Source organism: Globicephala melas, chromosome 9 (assembly GCF_963455315.2).
Source record: "Globicephala melas chromosome 9, mGloMel1.2, whole genome shotgun sequence".
In the NCBI taxonomy this organism is placed as follows: domain Eukaryota; kingdom Metazoa; phylum Chordata; class Mammalia; order Artiodactyla; family Delphinidae; genus Globicephala; species Globicephala melas.
In genome coordinates, this window is record NC_083322.1 from 98,559,030 (window position 1) to 98,581,533 (window position 22,504).

At 45.1% G+C, this 22,504-nt stretch overlaps 1 protein-coding gene across 3 annotated transcripts in view; it reads left to right on the forward strand.

Annotated features, from left to right (window-relative positions):
* Positions 1-14,793: 14,793 nt before the first annotated feature.
* VOPP1 (VOPP1 WW domain binding protein) overlaps positions 14,794-22,504 on the forward strand; it is a 92,532-nt gene continuing 84,821 nt past the window's right edge. For all 3 annotated transcript variants that reach the window (XR_009565176.1, XR_009565175.1, XM_030871305.2), the window contains exon 1: positions 14,794-14,996. Coding sequence is in view for 1 of the 3 variants with exons in the window: in XM_030871305.2 (XP_030727165.1) it covers positions 14,943-14,996 (54 nt within the window). In the remaining 2 variants the exon portion in view is untranslated. The remainder of the gene's footprint in view (positions 14,997-22,504) is intronic.

Below are 22,504 nucleotides of genomic sequence, written 5' to 3' on the forward strand. Positions count from 1 at the left end.
CAGGCGCTCCGCGGCATGTGGGATCTTCCCGGACTGGGGCACGAACCCACGTCCCCTGCATCGGCAGGCGGACTCTCAACCACTGCGCCACCAGGGAAGCCCCCTCTTCTTGAATCTTTTGCAATAGTTTGAGAAAGATAGGTATAAGCTTTTCTTTATATGTTTTGTAGAATTCCCCAGTAAAACCATTTCATCCTGGACTTTTGTTTGCAGGGAGTTTTTGTTTGTTTGTTTTATTTGTTTGTTTTAATTACAGATTCCATTTCACTTCTAGTGATTGGGACATTCAAATTATGTTTCTTCTTGACTCAGTTTTGGCAGGCTGTATGTTTCTAGAAACTTGTCCATTTTTTCTAGGTTGTCCAATTTGCTGTCATATAACTGTTCATAGTATTCTCTTACGATTTTTTTGTGTATTGCATGGTATCAGTTGCTATTTATCCTTGTTCATTTCTTATTTTGTTTAGTTGGTCCTCTCTCTTTTCTCCTTGGTGAGCCTGGCCAGAGGTTTGTCAATTTTGTTTATCTTTTCAAAAAACAAGGTCTTAGTTTTAGTAATCTTTTCTATCGTCTTTTGGTCTCTATTTATTTCCTGACCTGTGTTATTTCTTCCCTTTTGGCTTTGGCTTTTGTGTTTTTTCTTATTTTTCTAGGTGGTAGATGGTAGGTATTTTCTTTTAGGGGGTTGGTTAGGTTGTTTATTTGAGATTTTTCTTGTTTCTTGGGGAAGGCCTGTATGAACTACCCTCTTAGAACTGCTTTTGCTGCATCCCACAGATTTTGTAAGGTTATGTTTTCATTTTCATTTGTCTTGAGGTATTTTCTGATTTCCTTTTTGATTTCATCACTGACCCATTGTTTTTTCTAGTAGCATATTATTTAGGCTCCATGTGTTTGTTCTTTCCCTGTTTTTCTTTCAGTGGTGGTTGATTTCTAGTTTCATACCATTGTGGTCAGAAATGATGCTTGATATGATTTCCATCTTCTTAAATTTGTTGAGGCTTGATTTGTGACCTCATATGTGGTTTATCCTAGAGAATTTTTTATGTGCACTTGAAAAAAATGTGTATTTGTTTGTGGTGTCCTGTAGATATCAATTAGGTCCAACTGGTCTATAGTGTCATTTAGGACTTTGTTGCCTTATTGATTTTCTGTCTGGAAGATTTATCCATTGATGCTACTGGAGTGTTAAAGTCTCTTACTATTACTGTACAGTTGTCCATTTCTCCCTTTCTGTCGGTTAGTATTTGTTTTATACATTTAAATATTTCTATATTGGGTGCCCATATGTTAACAAGTGTAATATCCTCTTTTTGTCTTTATCACTTTATCATTATATAATGTCCTCATTTGTCTTTCTTTATGGATTCTCTTTCAAAGTCTATTTTGTCTGACATGAGTATTTCTACCCCCACTTTCTTGTCGTTTCCATTTGCATGAAATATCTTTTTCCATCCCCTCATTTTCAATCTGTGCATGTGTCTTTTGCCCTGAAGAGAGTCTCTTGTAGGCAGCATATTGTAGGTTCTTGTTTTTTTAATCTAGTCTGCCACTCTATGTCTTTTGATCAGAGCATTTAGTCCATTGACATTTAAAGTAATTATTGGGGATTCCCTGGTGGCGCAGTGGTTGAGAGTCCACCTGCTGATGCAGGGGACGTGGGTTCATGCCCCAGTCTGGGAGGATCCCACGTGCCACGGAGCAGCTGGGCCTGTGAGCCATGGCCGCTGGGCCTGTGCATCCGGAGCGTCCGGAGCTTTACAAGATATGTTAAAGAGACTTCGCTAAACAGAAAAGATTACAACAAGAAATATGAAAATTACAAAAGGAAAAATCTGATTTGTAAAGGCAAACTTACAGTAAAGGTAGTAGATCAGACACTTACAAAACTAGTAGGAAAGTTAAAAGAAAAAACTGGTCAGATCATCTTTATCAAGAATAAGTAGTTAAGGAATACACAAAACAAAAAGATGTAAAATATGATGTCAGAAACAGTAAACGTGGTGAGAATGGAGTAAAAATGCAGATTGTTGAACTACGTTTGAACTTAAGGGATCAGCAACTAAAAATAATCACATATATAATAAATATAATGTATATATATATATCTTTTTTGTTTTTCTATATGTATAAATCTTATGATAACCACAAACCAAAAATCTATAATAGATAAGCACAAAAAAGAGAAAGAAATTGAAACATAACACAAAAGATAATCATCAAGTGAAGAGAGTAAAAGAAGAAGGAACAACAAAGAACTAGAAAAATAACCTCAAAACAATTAACAAAATGTCGGAGAGACCTTCAAGATGGCAGAGGAGTAAGACATGGAGATCACCCTCCTCCTCACAAATACATCAGAAATACATCTACATGTGGAACAACTCCTACAGAACACCTACTGAATGCTGGCAGAAGACCTCAGACTTCCCAAAAGGCAAGAAACTCCCCACGTACCTGGGTAGGGCAAAAGAAAAAAGAAAACAGAGACAAAAGAATAGGGACAGGACCTGCATCTCTGGGAGGGAGCTGTGAAGGAGGAAAAGCTTCCACACACTAGGAAGCCCCTTCACTGGCAGAGACAGGAGGTAGCAGGGGGGAAGCTTCAGAGCCACAGAGGAGAGCGCAGCAACAGGGTTGCAGAGGGCAAAGCAGAGAGATTCCCGCACAGCGGATCAGTGCTGACCAGCACTCACCAGCCCGAGAGGCTTGTCTCCTCACCCGCGGGGGCAGGCGGGGGCTAGGAGCTGAGGCTCGGGTTTCGGAGGTCAGATCCCAGGGAGAGGACTGGGGTTGGCTACGTGAACACAGCCTGAAGGGGGCTAGTGTACCACAGCAAGCCAGGAGGGAGTCCTGGGAAAAGTCTGGACCTGCCTAAAAGGCAAGAGAACATTGTTTCAGGGTGTGCAAGTAGAGGGGATTCAGGGAACAGCCTAAACGAGTTCCAGAGACGGGCACAAGCTGCGGCTCTCGGCGCGGACACCAGAGACAGGTATCAAATGCTAATGCTGCTGCTGCAGCCACCAACAATCCTGGGTGCGAGCACAGGTCACTATCCACACTTCCCCTCCCGAGAGCCTGTGCAGCCTGTCACTGCCAGTGTCCCGTGATCCAGGGACAACTTCCCAGGGAGAACACACAGTGCACCTCAGGCTGTTGCAACGTCACGCCAGCCTCTGCCGCTGCAGGCTCGCCCCGCATTCCGTACCCCTCCCTTCCCCCGGCCTGAGTGAGCCAGAGCCCCCTAATCAGCAGCTCCTTTAACCCCCTTCTGTCTGGGTGAAGAACAGACACCAGAGGGCGACCTACACACAGAGGCGGGGCCAAATACAAAGCTGAGCCCCAGGAGCTGTGCAAACAAGGAAGAGAAAGGGAAATCTCTCCCAGCAGCCACAGGAGCAGCGGATTAAAGCTCCACAATCAACTTGATGTACCTGCATCTGTGGAATACCTGAATAGACAACGAATCATCCCAAATTGAGGAGGTGGATTTTGGGAGTAACTGTAGACTTGGGGTTTGTTTTCTGCATCTAATTTGTTTCTGGTTTTATGTTTATCTTTGTTTAGTATTTAGAGTTTATTATCATTGGGAGATTTGTTTACTGATTTGGTTGCTTTCTTCCTTTTTATTATATATATATATTTCCTTTTTCTCTTTTTGTGAGGGTGCATGTGTATGCTTCTGTGTGTGATTTTGTCTGTATAGCTTTGCTTTCACCATTTGTCCTAGGGTTCTGTCTGTCCCTTTCTTTTTTTTTTTTTTAGTAAAGTTTTTAGTGCTTGTTATCATTGTCAGATTTGTTGTTTGGTTTGGTTGCTCTCTTCTTTCTTTCTTTTTATTTTAAAATTCTTTTGATTTTTAATAATTTTTTTATTTTAGTAAATTTTAAAATTTATTTATTTATTTTTTTCTCGCTTTTCTTCCGAGCCGTGTGGCTGACAGGGTCTTGGTGCTCTGGCCAGGTGTCAGGCTGTGCCTCTGAGGTGGGAGAGCTGATTCCAGGACATTGGTCCACCGGAGACCTCCCAGCTCCATGTAATATCAAACGGCAAAAGCTCTCCCAGAGATCTCCATCTCAACGCTAAGCCCAGCTCCACTCAATGACCAGCAAGCTACAGTGATGGACACCTTATGCCAAACAACTAGAAAGACAGGAACACAACACCACCCATTAGCAAAGAGGCTGCTTAAAATCATAATAAGTTCACAGACACCCTAAAACACACCACCGGATGCAGTCCTGCCCACCAGAAAGACAACATCCAGGCTCATCCACCAGAACACAGGCACCAGTCCCCTCCACCTGGAAGCCTACACAACCCACTGAACCAACCTTACCCACTGGGGGCAGACACCAAAAACAACGGGAACTACAAACCTGCGGCCTGTGAAAAGGAGACCCCAAATACAGTAAGTTAAGCAAAATGAGAAGACACAGAAACACAGCAGATGAAGGAGTAAGGAAAAAACCCACCAGACCAAACAAATGAAGAGGAAACAGGCAGTCTACCTGAAAGAGAATTCAGAGTAATGATAGTAAAGACGATCCAAAATCTTGGAAATAGAATGAAGAAAATACAAGAAACGTGCAACAGGGACCTAGAAGAACTAAAGAGCAAACAAACAATGATGAACAACAGAATAAATGAAATTAAAAATTCTCTAGAAGGAATCAATAGCAGAATAACTGAGGCAGAAGAACAGATAAGTGACCTGGAAGATAAAATAGTGGAAATAACTACTGCAGAGAAGAATAAAGAAAAAAGAATGAAAAGAATTGATGACAGTCTCAGAGACATTTGGGACAACATTAAATGCACCAACATTCAAATTATAGGGGTCCCAGAAGAAGAAGAGAAAAAGAAAGGGACTGAGAAAATACTTGAAGAGGTTATAGTTGAAAACTTCCCTAATATGGGAAAGGAAATAGTTAATCAAGTACAGGAAGCGCATAGAGTCCCATACAGGATAAATCCAAGGAGAAACACTCCAAGACACATATTAATCAAACTATCAAAAATTAAACACAAAGAAAAAATATTAAAAGCAGCAAGGGAAAAACAACAACATACAAGGGAATCCCCATAAGGTTAACAGCTGATCTTTCAGCAGAAACTCTGCAAGCCAGAAGGGAGGGGCAGGACATACTTAAAGTGATGAAAGGGAAAAACCTACAACCAAGATTACTCTACCCAGCAAGGATCTCATTCAGACTCGACAGAGAAATTTAAAATGTTACAGACAAGCAAAACTAACAGAATTCAGCACCACCCAACCAGCTTTATGACAAATGCTAAAGGAACTTCTCTAGGCAGGAAACACAAGAGACCTACAATAACAAACCCGAAACAAATAAGAAAATGGTAATAGGAACATACATATTGATAACTACCTTAAATGTAAGTGGATTAAATGCTCCAACCAAAAGACATAGACTGGCTGAATGGATACAAAAGCAGACCTGTATATATGCTGTCTACAAGAGGCCCACTTCAGACCTAGGGACACATACAGACTGAAAGTGAGGGGATGGAAAAAGATATTCCATGCAAATGGAAACCAAAACAAAACTGGAGTAGCAATTCTCATATGACACAAAAGAGACTTTAAAATAAAGAGTATTACAAGAGACAAAGAAGGACACTACATAATGATCAAGGGATCAACTCAAGAAGAAGATATAACAATTGTAAATCTTCATGCACCCAACATAGGAGCACCTCAATACATAAGGCAAATGCTAACAGCCATAAACAGTGAAATTGACAGTATCACACTAATAGTAGGGGACTTTAACACCCCACTTTCACCAATGGACAGATCATCCAAAATGAAAATAAATAAGGAAACACAAGCTTTAAATGATACATTAAACAAGATGGACTTAATTGCTATTTATAGGACATTCCATCCAAAAACAACAGAATACACTTTCTTCTCAAGTGCTCATGGAACATCCTCCAGGATAGATCATATCTTGGGTCACAAATTAAGCCTTGGTAAATTTAAGAAAATTGAAATTGTATCAAGTATCTTTTCTGATCACAATGCTATGAGACTAGATATCAATTAGAGGAAAAAAATCTGTAAAAAATACAAAGACGTGGAGGCTAAACAATACACTACTAAATAGCCAAGAGATCACTGAAGAAATCAAAAAATACCTAGAAACAAATGACAATGAAAACACAACAACCCAAAACCTATGGGATGCAGCAAAAGCAGTTCTAAGAGAGAAGTTTATAGCAATACAATCCTACCTCAAATAAACAACCTAACCTTACACCTAAAGCAATTAGAGAAAGAAGAACAAAAGAACCCCAAAGTTAGAAGAAGGAAAGAAATCATAAAGATCAGATCAGAAATAAATGAAAAAGAAATGAAGGAAATGATAGCAAAGATCAATAAAACTAAAAGCTGGTTCTTTGAGAAGATAAACAAAATTGATAAACCATTAGCCAGACTCATCAAGAAAAAAGGCAGAAGACTCAAATCAATGGAATTAGAAATGAAAAAGGAAAAGCAACAACTGACACTGCAGAAATACAAAGGATCATGATAGATTACTACAAGCAACTCTATGCCAATAAAATGGACAACCTGGAAGAAATGGACACACACTTAGAAAAGCACAACCTTCCAAGACTGAACCAGGAAGAAATAGAAAATAAGAACAGACCAATCACAAGCACTGAAATTGAGACTGTGATTAAAAATCTTGCAACAAACAAAAGCCCAGGACCAGATGGCTTCACAGGCGAATTCTATCAAACATTTAGAGAAGAGATAACACCTATCCTTCTCAAACTCTTCCAAAATATAGCAGAGGGAGGAACACTCCCAAACTCATTCTACGCGGCCACCATCACCCTAACACCAAAATCAGAGAAAGATCATAAAAAAGAAAACTACAGGCCAATATCTCTGATGAACATAGATGCAAAAATCCTCAACAAACTACTAGCAAACAGAATCCAACAGCACATTAAAAGGATCATGTACCATGATCAAGTGGGGTTTATCTCAGGAATGCAAGGATTCTTCAATACATGCGAATCAATCAATGTGATAAAGCACCCTAACACACTGATGGAGGAAAACCATACGATCATCTCAATAGATGCAGAAAAAGCTTTCAACAAAATTCAACACCCATTTATGATAAAAACCCTCCAGAAAGTAGGCAAAGAGGGAACTTACCTCAACATAATAAAGGCCATATATGGCAAACCCACAGCCAACATCGTTCTCAATGGTGAAAAACTGAAACCATTTCCTCTAAGATCAGGAACAAGACAGGGTTGTCCACTCTCCCCACTATTATTCAACATAGTTTTGTAAGTTTTAGCAACAGCAGAGAAGAAAAAGAAATAATAAAAGGCACCCAAATCAGAAAAGAAGAAGTAAAGCTGTCACTGTTTGCAGATGACATGATACTATACATAGAGAATCCTAAAGATGCTACCAGAAAACTACTAGAGCTAATCAATTAATTTGGTAAAGTATTAGGATACAAAATTAATGCACAGAAGTCTCTTGCCTTCCTATACACTAATGATGAAAAATCTGAAAGAGAAATTAAGGAAACACTCCCATTCACTATTGCAACAAAAAGAATAAATACCTAGGAATAAACCTACCTAAGGAAACAAAAGACCTGTATGCAGAAAACTATAAGACACTGATGAAAGAAATTAAAGATTACACAAACAGATGAAGAGATATACCATGTTCTTGGATTGGAAGAATCAACATTGTTAAAATGACTATACTACCCAAAGCAATCTACAGATTCAATGCAATCCCTATCAAACTACCAATGGCATTTTTCACAGAACTAGAACAAAAAATTTCACAATTTGTATGGAAACACAAAAGACCCCGAATAGCCAAAGCAATCTTTGAAAGGAAAACGGAGCTGGAGGAATTAGCCTTCTGGGATGCAGACTATACTACAAAGCTACAGTAATCAAGACAGTATGGGGCTTCCCTGCTGGCACAGTGGTTGGGAATCCACCTGCCAATGCAGGGGACACGGGTTCGAGCCCTGGTCTGGGAGGATCCCACATGCCGTGGAGCACCTGGGCCTGTGTGCCACAACTACTGAGCCTGCGCTCTAGAGCCAGCGAGCCACAACTACTGAGCCCATGAGCCACAACTACTGAGCCCGTGAGCCACAACTACTGAGCCTGCACGCCTGGAGCCCATGCTCCGCAACGAACAGTAGCCCCCTCTCGCCGCAACTAGAGAAAGCCTGTGCGCTGCAACGAAGACCCAAAGTAGCCAAAAATAAAATAAATAAATAAAATATCATTAAAAAAAAAGACAGTATGGTACTGGCACAAAAATAGAAATATAGATCAATGGAACAGGACAGAAAGCCCAGAGATAAACCCCACACATGTGGTCACCTTATTTTTGATATAGGAGGTAAGAATATACAATGGAGAAAAGACAGCCTCTTCAATAAGTGGTGCTGGGAAAACTGGACAGCTACATGTAAAAGAGTGAAATTAGAACACTTCCTAACACCATACACAAAAATCAACTCAAAATGGATTAAAGACCTAAATGTAAGGCCAGAAACTATCAAACTCTTAGAGGAAAACATAGGCAGAACACTCTATGACATAAATCACAGCAAGATCCTTTTGACCACCTCCTAGAGAAATGGAAATAAAAACAAAAATAAACAAATGGGACCTAATGAAACTTAAAACTTTTGCACAGCAAAGGAAAACTTAAACAAGATGAAAAGACAACCCTCAGAATGGGAGAAAGTATTTTCAAATGAAGCAACTGACAAAGGATTAATCTCCAAAATTTACAAGGAGCTCATGAAGCTCAATACCAAAAAAAAGAAACAACCCAACCCAAAAAATGAGAAGACCTAAATAGACATTTCTCCAAAGAAGACATACAGATTGCCAACAAAGACATGAAAGAATGCTCAACATCATTAATCATTAGAGAAATGCAAATCAAAACTACATTGAGCTATCACCTCACACCAGTCAGAATGGCCATCATCAAAAAATCTATAAACAATAGATGCTGGACAGGGTGTGGAGAAAAGGGAACCCTCTTGCACTGTTGGTGGGAATGTAAATTGATACAGCCACTATGGAGAACAGTATGGAGGTTCCTTAAAAAACTAAAAATAGAACTACCATACGACCCAGCAATCTCACTACTGGGTATATACCCTGAGAAAACCATAAAAAAAAGAGTCATGTACCACAATATTCATTACAGCTCTATTTACAATAGCCAGGACATGGAAGCAACCTAAGTGTCCATCGACAGATGAATGGATAAAGAAGATGTGGCACATATATACAATGGAATATTTCTCAGCCATAAAAAGAAATGAAATTGAGTTATTTGTAGTGAGGTGAATGGACCTAGAGTCATACAGAGTGAAGTAAGTCAGAAAGAGAAAAACAAATACCGTATGCTTACACATATATATGGAATCTAAAAGTTAAAAAAAATGGTTCTGAAGAACCTAGAGGCAGGACAGGAATAAAGACACAGACTAGAGAATGGACTTGAGGACACGGGGAGGGGGAAGGGTAAGCTGGGACGAAGTGAGAGAGTGACATGGACATATATACACTACCAAATGTAAAATAGATAGCTAGTGGGAAGCAGCCGCATAGCACAGGGAGATCAGCTTGGTGCTTTGTGACCGCCTAGAGGCGTGGGATAGGGAGGGTAGGAGGGAGACGCAAGAGGGAGGGGATATGGGGATATATGTATATGTAGAGCTGATTCACTTTGTTATAAAGCAGAAACTAACACACCATTGTAAAGCAATTATACTCCAATAAAGATGTTTTTAAAAAAAGTTATTAAAATTCAGATTCTATGTTCCAATTGGCTTGAAACTGAATCTTAGTTATGCACACACTATTTGAAAAAAAAAAAAACGTGGCCCTTCTTCATGTGCATTTCTAACTAAATGGACTGATGGGACCAAAGGCAATTTAGAATATCAGTGGCCACTATGGGAAACTTTTGAAATCTCCAACCTTAATTTCCTTAAAACTAAACTGGACTACAATAGATCAGAGTTTCCCAGAACTGAGTGGAATGCTTATTTTGATTGGTATTTTGAGTCTTCCCAAGGTTATCAGTGGTCTCTCTTCAAAATAAGATTTTAAGATTAACTGGGGCAAACAAATGATTAAAGAAAGGTCAAAGGGCTCCTGAAGTTGCAGGCCTTTCTTCCTGGTCTCTTTTTCTCAGGTTTTGCGTCCTGGGCTGTCCTGTCTCTCTCAACCCCTGTGCTCAGACTCCACCTTCAGCACCACCTTCCTCCTTCTCTTCTATGCTGCCTATGCCTCCTCTATACCCTCAGCTACCTCACACTAATTCTCTCACCAAACTTTTACTTTTCTCTGAAACTCTCTTCTCCTCTGAAACTATCAGAATCTGTCCCTTTAATATTAAGCCTTCTGAGGACCCCAAGGCTAAACTCTTAATTTCTTACACTCCCTGGACTACAGCTGAACTGTGAGCCAGTCAAAAATTTCCCAGAGTAATGCAGATCCTCAGAAATTTACTGAGGAATTCAATACAGTCGTTCAAATGTATCAGCCTGGTTTCACTGACTTATTCTTGTTCATATGCTTGTCGGCGAAGGGCAGGCCCAGCACTGGATGAAAACCACTAACTGGGAAAATCCTGAAAGATCTCTAGAGTTACAGCTGGGAGGCCAACCCTCTTGGCTACAATAGGCTAATCTATTATACAATCAAGCTCAGGCAATCGCTAGATGACTTCACTGAGCAATGCCTAGGGCTTTTCCAAAGTCTGTTGGTTGGAACAAAATTCAGTCTTGTGCACAAAAGTCTGATGAACCTGTTCATGAATATTATAATTGAGTTCAGGTTGTTTTTAAAGAAATGTCTGTAGAGAACAAACTTATGGTTACCAGGGGGGAAAGGACGGGGGATAGATTGGGAGTTTGGGATTGACATGTACACACTGCTATATTTAAAATGGATAACCAACAAGGACCTACTGTATAGCACAGGGAACTCTGCTCAATATTGTATAACAACCTAAATGGGAAAAGAATTTGAAAAAGAATTAAAAAAGAAAGAAAGAAAGAAAAGTCTGGTCTTCCAGATGTTGACTCCAGTGAGTAGCTTTTAACTCTATGCTTATTAATTGGCCAGACCAGGAGCTTTCCCTTCTAGTACAAAGGACCAGGATGGAAAGGGAAACTATGTCCACTCCAGGTTTGGTTAGACTGGCAAACCAGCCCTCTCACACTCCAGATGAGTCATCTCAAAGGAAGACTGCTAAAATTCATAATCTTCAACGCCAGCAAATGAAGGCCCCTAAACAAAACCAAAACCTTCCTATTTGTTGCTGCTGTTATTGCACAGAGCCAGGACATTGGAAAAGAAATTGTTACAGATTCAAACTCTTCAGGTACCTGCAGCCCTCTAACCAGCCTTTCTAATGTACTCCCAATTCTCAAAGATGGGGCTCCGTAGACGGGGCTCTTCCCAATTCTCCCTCTTAATTGGCTGGGAGAAACGTTTCTCCAGATGGGGGATGAATCTCTTCCAGGACGAATTGACCCCAGAGCCACACTCTCAGAGCTCAGCCCCACTACTATAAAGCAGCCCCTGTATCAGAGGACTACAACTGTTCAAACAGTAGGGATCTCTAATGAACCTCAAGAGGTTCCTGTCTCTGAACCTATTCCGCTTTATTTAGGCCCTTTGAGAGAGACACACCCTTTTCTCCTGGAATTTATCTCTCCCCAAAGGGGAAAATGATTCTAGAAATTGACAGTGGTCATCAAAGTAACACGCCACATGAATTAAATGACCCTTTGACATCTTTTATTTGTCCCATCTCTGTTGAGTCAGCTACCACCCTCCTTATGGGCAAAATCTCCAGCTGACCCCTCAAATCCTCTTAACGAATGTCCTACAAGTAAAGAAGCCCTTAAAGGTGTAAAGACCATAATAGAAGATTACAAGGCTCAAGACCTCATAGTCCCTTGCACTAATCCTTGTAACACCCCCATTTTACTGGCAAGAAAATCTAAGGACCACGAGTGGAGGTCTGTCCAGGACCTCCAAGCAATAAACAACTTAAAAAAATTTATTTATATTTGGCTGTGTTGGGTCTTCGTTGCTGCGCGCGGGCTTTCTCTAGTTGCCGTGAGCAGGGGCTACTCTTCCTTGCGGTGCACAGGCTTCTCATTGCGGTGGCTTCTCTTATTGTGGAGCACGGGCTCTAGGCGTGGGGGCTTCAGTAGTTGTGGCACGTGGGCTCAGCAGTTGTGGCTCATGGGCTCTAGAGCGCAGGCTCAGTAGTTGTGGCGCACGGGCTTAGTTAGTCTGCGGCATGTGGGATCTTCCCCGACCAGGGCTCGGTCCCCTATCCCCTGCATCGGCAAGCGGATTCTTAACCACTGCGCCACCAGGGAAGCCCTAAACAACTTATTTTTTAACACCTTGTTGTTCCTAATCCTCAGGTGTCACTAACATCCATTCCCACCAGAAGCCAATCCTTTACTGTAATTGGTTTATGCCGTGCATTCTTTACAAGCTGATCATCTACCCTGCGACCCCACCCCCCACCCCCTCTTGGCCTTTAACAATGCTTTGCCGAAACCCCTCGGGGAGCTCAAGGCTTTTCAGGGAATGAGTCACCTCATCTCATTGCATGGCCTTGCAATAGACCTTTCTCTGTTCCAAACTCCGACGTTTTAGTTTGTCTGGCCTCACTGTGCTTTGGGCACACAAACTTGTGTTAAGGATCCCAAATAAACCCATCTTTGCCGCAGAAATAACTGGCAGTCTTATTTGTTTCAGGTCAACAACCCATTAATGAGGGAACCAGAGGATGACAAGGCTGCTTCAAAGGAGAATGCAGGCAACTGACTATGTGTACACAGCCAGCGAAAAAGAGCAGAAAAGGAAACTCTTGGGATGAGATCGATAAATCAAGCAGAAACCTGGTTAATGTTCTGAGCTGGCAGAGGTCATTTGCATTTTTACCAGATAAAATCATTTACATCACCACTGGAGGAAAAAATTTGCATCTCTATTACACAACAAAGCTTGTGTTTGGTTTTCTACAAGTTAACTTCTACCCTTAAAAGAGTAATAAGGGCTTCCCTGGTGGCGCAGTGGTTGGGAGTCCGCCTGTCAGTGCAGGGGACGCGGGTTCGGGCCCTGGTCCAGGGGGATCCCACATGCCGCGGAGCGGCTGGGCCCGTGCGCCACAACTGCTGAGCCTGCGCTCTGGAGCCCGCAAGCCACAACTACTGAGCCCACGTGCCACAACTGCTGAGGCCCGTGTGCCTGGAGCCCATGCTCCGCAACGGGAGAGGCCACTGCAATGAGAGGCACGCGCACTGCAACGAAGAGAAGCCCCCGCTTGACACAACTAGAGGAGAGCCCGCGCGCAGCAACGAAGACCCAATGCAGCCAAAAATAAAGAAAAAAAAAAAAAAGAGTAATAAAATGCCCTCATTTAAAATAGTAAGTCAGGGCTTCCCTGGTGGTGCAGTGGTTGAGAGTCCGCCTGTCGATGCAGGGAACACGGGTTCGTGCCCCGGTCCGGGAGGATCCCACATGCCGCGGAACGGCTGGGCCCGTGAGCCATGGCCACTGAGCCTGCGTGTCCGGGGCCTGTGCTCCGAAATGGGAGAAGCCACAACAGTGAGAGGCCCGCGTACCGCAAAAAAAATATAAATAAATAAATAAAATAAAATAGTAAGTCAAAGTTACTAAAATCCCAGGCAGGACCCTTGGTGGTCTTGTCTGATACTGTATTACCATGACAATGAAGGCCACCAAGCCTCTTTTCTGCTTGACTTGCAAGTTCTGGTTCCAACAGGTGTGGTCTGGTGGTGCATGTTTTAGAGTCATCAGATGAGTAAATATGTTGAAGTCTGGAAAGCTTTTGGGACATGCATTAGGTAACATCTATTTCCCTGACCCCTCCCTTCACCTCCAGTCACCGGTAGGTTCATGTCCTTTATTATCCTGTACCTCCTGGTGTGCGCACCCAGCACTTTGCATCCTATTCGTGTAAGTGACTATCTCTCCCTTTGGACACCAGGCAGAGTTTTCTTGCCCCCCTCTATGTACTGGCTCTCCAGCTCAGGGTCTGGTACAACTTACAAGTTCAGTAAATGCTTGTTGAATAACTGTATAAATGAGATGGAATCTGAGCCATGTTGTGAAAAAACCATGGTAGGTACGAGGTAGTGGGGGGAAGAAAGTCAGTTCAGCAGAGGCAAGGACATCGCAAACTTACTAGCGGGGGGGTGGGCTTCAATGTGGGCCAATTGTGCGGGGAGTACAGGCAGGGCCAGCACAGGAGGATGCGGGCATGAAAGCACCACATCTAAGCGAGAGGTGAAGCGCAGGGATTCTTCCATTCTCCGTCTGCCTCATCCTTTGGCCGTCCTTGCCGTCACACGTCGGGAGGGTGCACCGCCCCCACGGTGTGCAGGGATGGGAGGGACGGTGAAGAACCTGGAGGCACACAACGGGTTCATGTATCTCCCTCTGGAACGAGCCTCACTCCGCGGAGACTTTGCTTCTTTTAAAAACCTTACCAGGTCTATTCAGGGGTGACTGGGCGGTCTCCTAGGAGGGAGGGAAACAGCTGGCCCCTCCCCTCCCATTCGCCAGCCTCCGCGACTCATCTCCCAGCTCCTGGCGCGCGCACTCCGGCGGGGCTGACCCTGACACCCCGTAGCTGAGCCGGGGGCGCGCGAGCCGGGGGCGCGCGAGCCGGGGGCGCGCGCGGCGAGGGCTTAGCGGCTCAGCCCGGCTCCCCGCCCGCCAGCCCGAACCCCTGAGACTCCGGGCCGGGATCCCGCCCGCCAGCCGGCTGGCCCCCTCGTAGGGGACGTGCTGCTGGCCCGCGCCTGCGACCAGGAGGACGCGCAGCCATGGGACGCCTGGCCGGGAGTGCGGCGGCGCTGCTGCTCGGGCTGCTCGTGGAGGTAAGGCCGGGCCGGGCGGGGCTGAGCGGTAACGGCACCGAGGCGCCCGGGAGACCGTGTGCGGGAGCCCTGAAGGCTGAGGGCCGAGAGCCGCGGCCTCACGGACCCGCACAAGCCCCCGTGCGGAAGGCGTCCGCGCCCTGGTGACGGGGTCGTCCCAGCCCTCCCCGCTCCTCCGACGGCCCTCAGTCCCCCCGCCCCGCGTTACCGATTCTCGCGCGTGGGGAACACCCGGGAGAACCCTTTGCGCGCTGTGCGCCCGACCCCTCCCCTCGCCTCCCCCGGGGGCCCGGGTCTGGTGGGGCTGGCGGGCGGGTGGTCCCTGAAGCGGCGCAGGCGCAGAGTCAGGGCGACCAGCGGTTTGGGGCTGGGGAGGGGGCGCCGCCGGGTCGGGGCGCGACCGCGCGGAGACGTGGATGAGGGAGGTGTCACGGGTCCCCGAGTGAGATGGCGGGACTGAGCAGGAGTAAATGTCCCCGCCGGTGAGGATGAAGCGCAGTCTTCCGAAGCGAGAGAAAACCCCCGAAGAGCCGGGGTGGGTGTGGTCTTTTGGAGCCGAGACAGGGGACTTGTTGAAGCGACGGCGGAGGAATTGCTGGTGACCGCAATCTCGTGGGGACCTCGGCTGCCCCCGGCCGGAAAGTTGCGCCCTCGTATGGCGACCACCCCCTTCTTGCTAAAGCGGGTTCTTTAAAATGGGAGCTAGTGGGGCCCTAGGGTGCAGTCTGGATTAAGGTTTGTTCTATTCCCTGCTCACTTCCATTATTTTGAATGAAATTTTATTAAATTAATGAAGTCAAAGTAAATGAGTGGTGAGGTTCTTACGTTTTCTCTTTTAGGTAGTAAAACTCTGGAAACGACTCCTTGGTTTTCTTCATGTATAAGGAAATCAGTGTTACAAAATGGGAGAGTCTGAGCTCTCCTGAAAAGAAGGTTGATGGAAAAGTTTCTTGCCCCCGGCCCCGCCATAGCAAAGACTTACTCTTTTTGTTCTTCTGTCTCCCTGGCTGAGTGGTTCATGTTTTTGTGGAGTGCCCTCCACTTGCGTCCTTTTTGTTGATTCATAATTTTATGACCTTAGGTATCACGTCTCCTGGGTGATCACCAGACAGATAATGGAGACGTGAATCTGAGACCACTATTCACATAAAAACGCATGCATCTGTACCTACACATGCGATCCCCCCACTGTTAAATCAGCACTTGGTGAAATTACCTAGCATTTCGTTGGTTCTGCCTCCTGCACGTCTTTAGTGTGTGTGGTGCTGTGCCCTGTACGTAGCCTAGACTGCTTCAAGGACTCAGTTCTTTTCAAAATACTTAAGCCTGGGACACAGCCTCTCAGATCACTCGGAGGGACTGCTCTGAAGGGTTAAGGGAGGAGCCAGGATACAGAGGAGGTATTTTTAATATAAAATTATTTATTTATTTTTGGCTGCGTTGGGTCTTCGTTGCTGCCCGTGGGGTTTCTCTAGTTGTGGTGAGTGGGGGCTGCTCTTCGTTGCAGTGCGCGGCTTCTCACTGCAGTGGTTTCTTTTGTTGCGGAGCATGGGTTCTAGGCACACGGGCTTCAGTAGTTATGGTGTGCGGGCTCAGTAGTTGTGGCTCGCGGGCTCTAGAGCTCAGGCTCAGTGGTTGTGGCGCACGGGCTTAGTAGTTCCGCAGCATGTGGAATCTTCCCGGACTAGGGCTCGAACTTGTGTTCCCTGCGTTGGCAGGGGAATTCTTAACCACTGTGCCACCAGGGAAGCCCCCTATAGAGGAGTTTTTGCCAAACAAAAACAGAAACCAAACAAAAAACCCCCAGGTAGTTGGAACATCAAAAGATTACTATTAAAGAAAACCAGACATCTCAGGTTAATGAATTTAGCACTTTTCTATGTATGGGAAGTTGCAAGAGTTTGAGCATATTGAAATCATTCCTTTGATATGCACCTCAGCTATCTGGGGCCAGTATCCTGTTTTTCTCCATCCTGAATCCCCTCTGGGTGCACAGTCTGGGAGACGCGACGTTCTTCAGGAATTTATCATCTTAAGAGAGAGTTCAAATCAGGCCTGAAAGGTTCAAATGATATTAAGCAGAACTGTGACAAACACTAAAATTTTTTTTGCGGTACACGGGCCTGTCACTGTTGTGGCCTCTCCCGTTGCGGAGCACAGGCTCCGGACGTGCAGGCTCAGCGGCCATGGTTCACGGGCCCAGCCGCTCCGCGGCATGTGGGATCTTCCCGGACCGGGGCACGAACCCATGTCCCCTGCATCGGCAGGTGGACTCCCAACCACTGCGCCACGAGGGAAGCCCATACACTAAAATTTAAAGGAGTAAATTGATGCTTTCACAAAGTCAGATATCTAGATGATTGGTAATTTTTGTTTTCATGGGATGGTGTGGTGTAGCCCACTTTTGCACGACTGTCCCAAGCACCTGTTTTGTTTGTGGTAGAGGGGTGTCTCTCTGAGGAATTAAGGAGATTTCTTTCTAATGTATCACATGGAATCTTACACGTGAGTTATACATCTGAGATCTTTTCATCTTGAGTGGGTTGCTCTGAATTTCATCTAATATTGGTTGTTATCAGTACGCCTCTGATGCTTTTGAGGTCCTGAATCACATATATAAATGTGCTATTTCCATTGCCGAGTATGTGATGAGGCAAAGAGCTCTCTTCAATTTGAGGGCCTAAGACAACGGGGGGAGATGTTTGAAGGCTTCTGACAGCCAGCTGCAACCTGGAATACCTGTCTTTGTTCTGCTTGAGCTGGTTTCACTGTGGCTGTCGTGTAGTTGACCATAAACCACCTGGCAGCCTTTATGCTGCCCTGGCCCTCTGGCATCCTGTTCCTAGGCAGCACCGCGCAGGGTTGTGTGGGGCGGGCTTGGGGCGGGGGTGGTGTGCTCGGGAGAAGTCCTTGAGCATGGAGGGTGTCTAAAAGTTGTTTAAGAAGGGCTTTCCTCCCCTGCCTCACATCCTCCTATAGAAGTTCACTTACCTGTTAGACAGCTAGACTGCGTGTTGGTTTTTCACTTAGCAGAGTGCTTCCCCTGTGTTCTAAGCACATGACAAATATTAACTCGTTAATCTTCTTAGCAATTACTTTTAGTCCCATTTTTGTGTCAAATGGGGATGTTAAAGAGCTTGTCCACAGTCTCACTGCTGTGACGTGTGAGGGCCTGAGATGCTAACCCAGCCAGAGGGGCTCCGACTGCCGCATCCTGTGCCTCTCCCACTGCTGGACACAGAGACATGGAGAGAATCTGTACTCGGTCTGTCCCGAGGCCAGTGGTAGTCTTGGATGGGTATGGCCCCACGAAAACCAGCAAAATTCCCTCTAGGAACTCAGCTCCATTTAGGGGACCATATAATTTAGCATGCAAACTGTGACACTGGAGAGTGACGCTGGGGACTGTTAACAGTCGTGCCCGCACAGCAGGCATCAGTAGGACTGTCCTGGAAGCCCTGGCCTGTGCTCACCCCAAAGCCCAGGCAGAGCTGTTAGTAGGAGCCGGCTGGGGGGCAGCATTATCCCTTCCCTGGGGAGGCTTCTGGGACGCTCATCACTGAAGTGACCTTTCCTTTCTGTTAACCGGACTTGCCTGTGAATCGCATGGGAAGCCGGCAGGGACCCTTATTTCATCTTCCCTCCTCCCCAGTTGCTCCGTGCCAGCTGGATAGATATCCCTGGCACGTGGGCCATGGGGAGGCCACAGAATAGGGGAATCCCGCGGCGCTTCTTGGGTCATGAAATGCTAAAGTTGTGTGTTGTCCTCCTGTCCACTGGTCTGTGTGAGGCCCTGTGAACAGTGGCTGCAGGAACGGTGACGGTGCTGAGCCGTCTCCCAGTACCCCTGGTGAACTAGTCCGCTAGTGCGCTGGGTGGCAGCCGCAGCATAGAAACTGAAGAAGAAAAGCGGTTCCAAGCCTGAGTATGGCTTAGCAGAACCCGAGGAGTCATTAGGTGCTGAGCATATGCGCCCCCCGTGGGCTTTTGTCAGAATACGTGGCTTTCTGGATATTGTCACAGCAGTCTCTTTCTAGAGGTCAGGTTGTTGACACGTCTGTAATATACTGAGCAGTATTTGTTACGCGTTCTGTCCTTCCTGAAATGATCCCAGAAATGTGTAATGCACTATTTAGTATAAATCCCCCTGTGCCAGGGTTGGGGGCTCTGCTGCATCCATCCGTGGGGGAAAGAACTCTACTAGGTTATTTTATTCAAGAGACCGGCATCAGTATCTTTCTGTTCCTCCCCTGGAACCCAAAGCTGGAAACCTTGAAGTGAGGCCGCCATGTGGTTCAAACTTATTCCGGCCAAAGAACATCCCTTCTGGGGCTAGAAAAAGGAGTGGTCTTCTCTTCGAGAGAGAGGATTGGAAGGGGAACATCGTCTTTTGACACTAGGGAAATTCACGGGATTACTGAGTATTTTTCTAAAGTCCTTTGTATTTTGATGCCCAGGAGTCTTGAAATTAGAACCAAGTCATGTTTAAGGGTGTTTTTTGTCTCATGCCAAATGTTTTTTGTACCCTGGAATTGCGATGAATGTGGCAGCCCTTGGACGCCAATTTTCTGAAATAAACTACTGCCACCTTCCCACTCTTCAGAGTTTTTAGAATCTGAGCAACATGCAGTTTGAGTGAAAGAGAAGACTGTGGGGGAGTTTGTTATCTATGGAAGCTCCACGGAGGCTGGGTGCTGAGGACGAGGGGTGGCAGTGATACGTGAGCCTGGTGGCGAGGGCTCCACTCTGAACTGGGGGAAACTGGCTCCGGGTGTGTGAGGAGGGCCTGGGGCTCTGGGCCCTGACTTGGGGCCCTCCCTGGCCCTTGCTTTCCTGTGGCTTGTGCAAACCTATAAAGACCAACGAGGGGGCCGTGACTCTGGAAGCACATGGATCAGGCTTTTGGCCACTGGATTATCTAGCCATGGGATGGCAAGTCCTTTTCTTAGAACGTCCATTTATCCGCTCAGTGAGGCCTCAAATGTCACCCTTTTGATGAGGCCTACCTTGACCACCCTATATAAAATCTCAACCCAATTCTCCTCCCAGCACTCTGGCTCTGACCAATTCTCTCCTTTCTCTGTATCTCTTACCTTCAAAACATGATGGAATTTCCCTTCCACAATCTACACATTATAGGAGCAAAGGTTTTGATCCATTTTGTTCACTGAAATATCCCCAGCTCCTGGAACAGTGCCTGGCACACAGCAAGGACTCAGTAAATATTTGAATGAGTACAAAGAACAGTGGTAATGACCCTGCAGGAGGGAGCTGACTAGGTCTACAGTAGGAGAGGGGAAGGTAGCTGATCAGCTATGACTCTGAAGGGGGCCTTGTGTGTTAGGACTTAGAGCTAAATCATTATTTGAACACCTCTGGTGATGGAAACTCACTATCTCAAAGCAAGGCATCAGCTTTTTGGACAATTTTAGTTGTTAAAGTTTTCTGTTATACTGAGTAGAAATGTCCGCATTGTTTCTACCTGGTTCTACTTTTGTACCCCTTGGGCTTTTCAGAATAAACATGTTCACAATGACAGTCCCTCAGTTGAACACAGCTGTGCTGGTCTCCGCGCACCCCCTGTTCCCCACCCCGTGTTCTTCTTCTGGCATCATTTCCTTCTGTTATTTCTCACAAGATGTGGTTTTGAATCATCTCACCGTCCTCACAGCTGCCCTCTGAAAACTGCCAAACTGGATGAACAGTGGTCAGGAAATCATCACTGTCTGAAAAAAATGGTCCTAGAAAAAGGCCACTCAAAGTGAATCCACTTAAAACAGGGATCAAAATTTCATAGTTAATAGTGAGGAAAAAGTTTCAGCTTAATTTGGAAAAACAAAGCCCAGATAATAAAACTAAGATAATTCCATCCCAAGTACCCATTTTTAGAATTGAATCAATTTGGGCGGGGGAGATTAATTTCTCTGATAAAAGTCTGTGATGCATAATAGCATAGTCTTCACTTGACCTTGAAAGTTAGTGGCATGATCATAGTAAGGGACTTTTCTTTTTTTCCCAGAATTATTTGCTCGAGTGATCAAACCCCGCCGTACGTCCACCTCTAGCTTCTCTTGGTCTTTTTTATTCATATCATTCTGTTTGGGGCATCTGTTGGGTCATTATTAACGGGTACCTGCCAGAGCCTTTTGTCTCTTCCATAGACTTCATGTATCTTTGCAAGATCTGCAGGGTCACTTTGCCGTCCATCTGTGTGGTATTTGTGTCGTACTTGCCTGTGATCCTGACACCGGAGGCTGATTATGGAGCTGCTGTGTTAAGTGGGCTGCGGTGTTGGTACACTGTTTTAGAAGGAATGAGTTCAGTGTTGGGTGCATTTTGTCATGCAGCCTTTGGCTTGCCTCCCATCTCTTCCCCATTGGGACTTGTTTGAACAATAAGGACACTCTGTTCTGTAGATGTGGTCTCACTGGCACTGTCACAGCCCTTGTTTGGACCTTTGCATTATGCAGAGAAGCCAAGAGATTTACACTGAGTTTGCAGTGACACAGATGTTTTTAACATCTGTTGGTGGTAACCCACAAATCCTCATAACAGTTGTAGAGTGTTGAGTATAATATATAAAACCTAAATTGAGGACTACATATTAATTCTGTTTTACATTACTTCCTTCATCTCATCTCCTTAAGCCTGTCAACCTCTGTTTGAATGCTATCTTTTAAAATCCAGTACCTTTATGGTTTTGTGCCATATACAGATTTGATTATCGTACCGTGTCAGCTTTGCCCAATGGAGTAAAAAAAATGTTAAATCGAGCCAAATCAAAGATGGAGACTTACATCTGGGTTGAAGTAGATGATTGAGATTTTTTTAAAGTTAATTAATTAATTTTTGGCTGCGTTCGGTCTTCGTTGCTGTGCACAGGCTTTCTCTAGTTGCGGCGAGCGGGGGCTACTCTTCATTGAGGTACGCGGGCTTCTCCTTGCGGTGGCTTCTCTTTGTTGTGGAGCATGGCCTCTAGGCGCACAGGCTCAGTAGTTGTGGCTTGCGGGCTCAGTAGTTGTGGCTCGCAGGTTCAGTAGTTGTGGCTCACGGGCTTAGTTGCTCCGTGGCGCGTGGGATCTTCCCGGACAAGGGCTCGACCCCGTGTCCGCTGCATTGGCAGATGGATTCTTAACCACCGTGCCACCAGGGAAGTCCCTGGTTGAGATTTTGACTTGGAGAATACTGATGTCCTTAATTTTAAAAAGTCAGAATTTAGATTTAAACGTGCAGTGTTTTGAAGTGTTTGATCATCTGCCCTCTGTGAGGAAAGATCCAAGAGTCTAGCCAGATATCTAAATTTGGGAGTTATCTGCGCTCATGCTGCAGAGCAGTTGAGAGCCTTATGCACGGCCGTTGTGTTCGGTGAGTAGGACACGGTGACCTTTGCTGGTTGGGGTAAGGAGTCAAGTGGTCAGCGGATACAGGGAGGCAATGAGTATGAATATATATATTTTCACGAAGTGTAGCTGCATACTTCGAATCTCTTGATTAGAGCACAACATCCT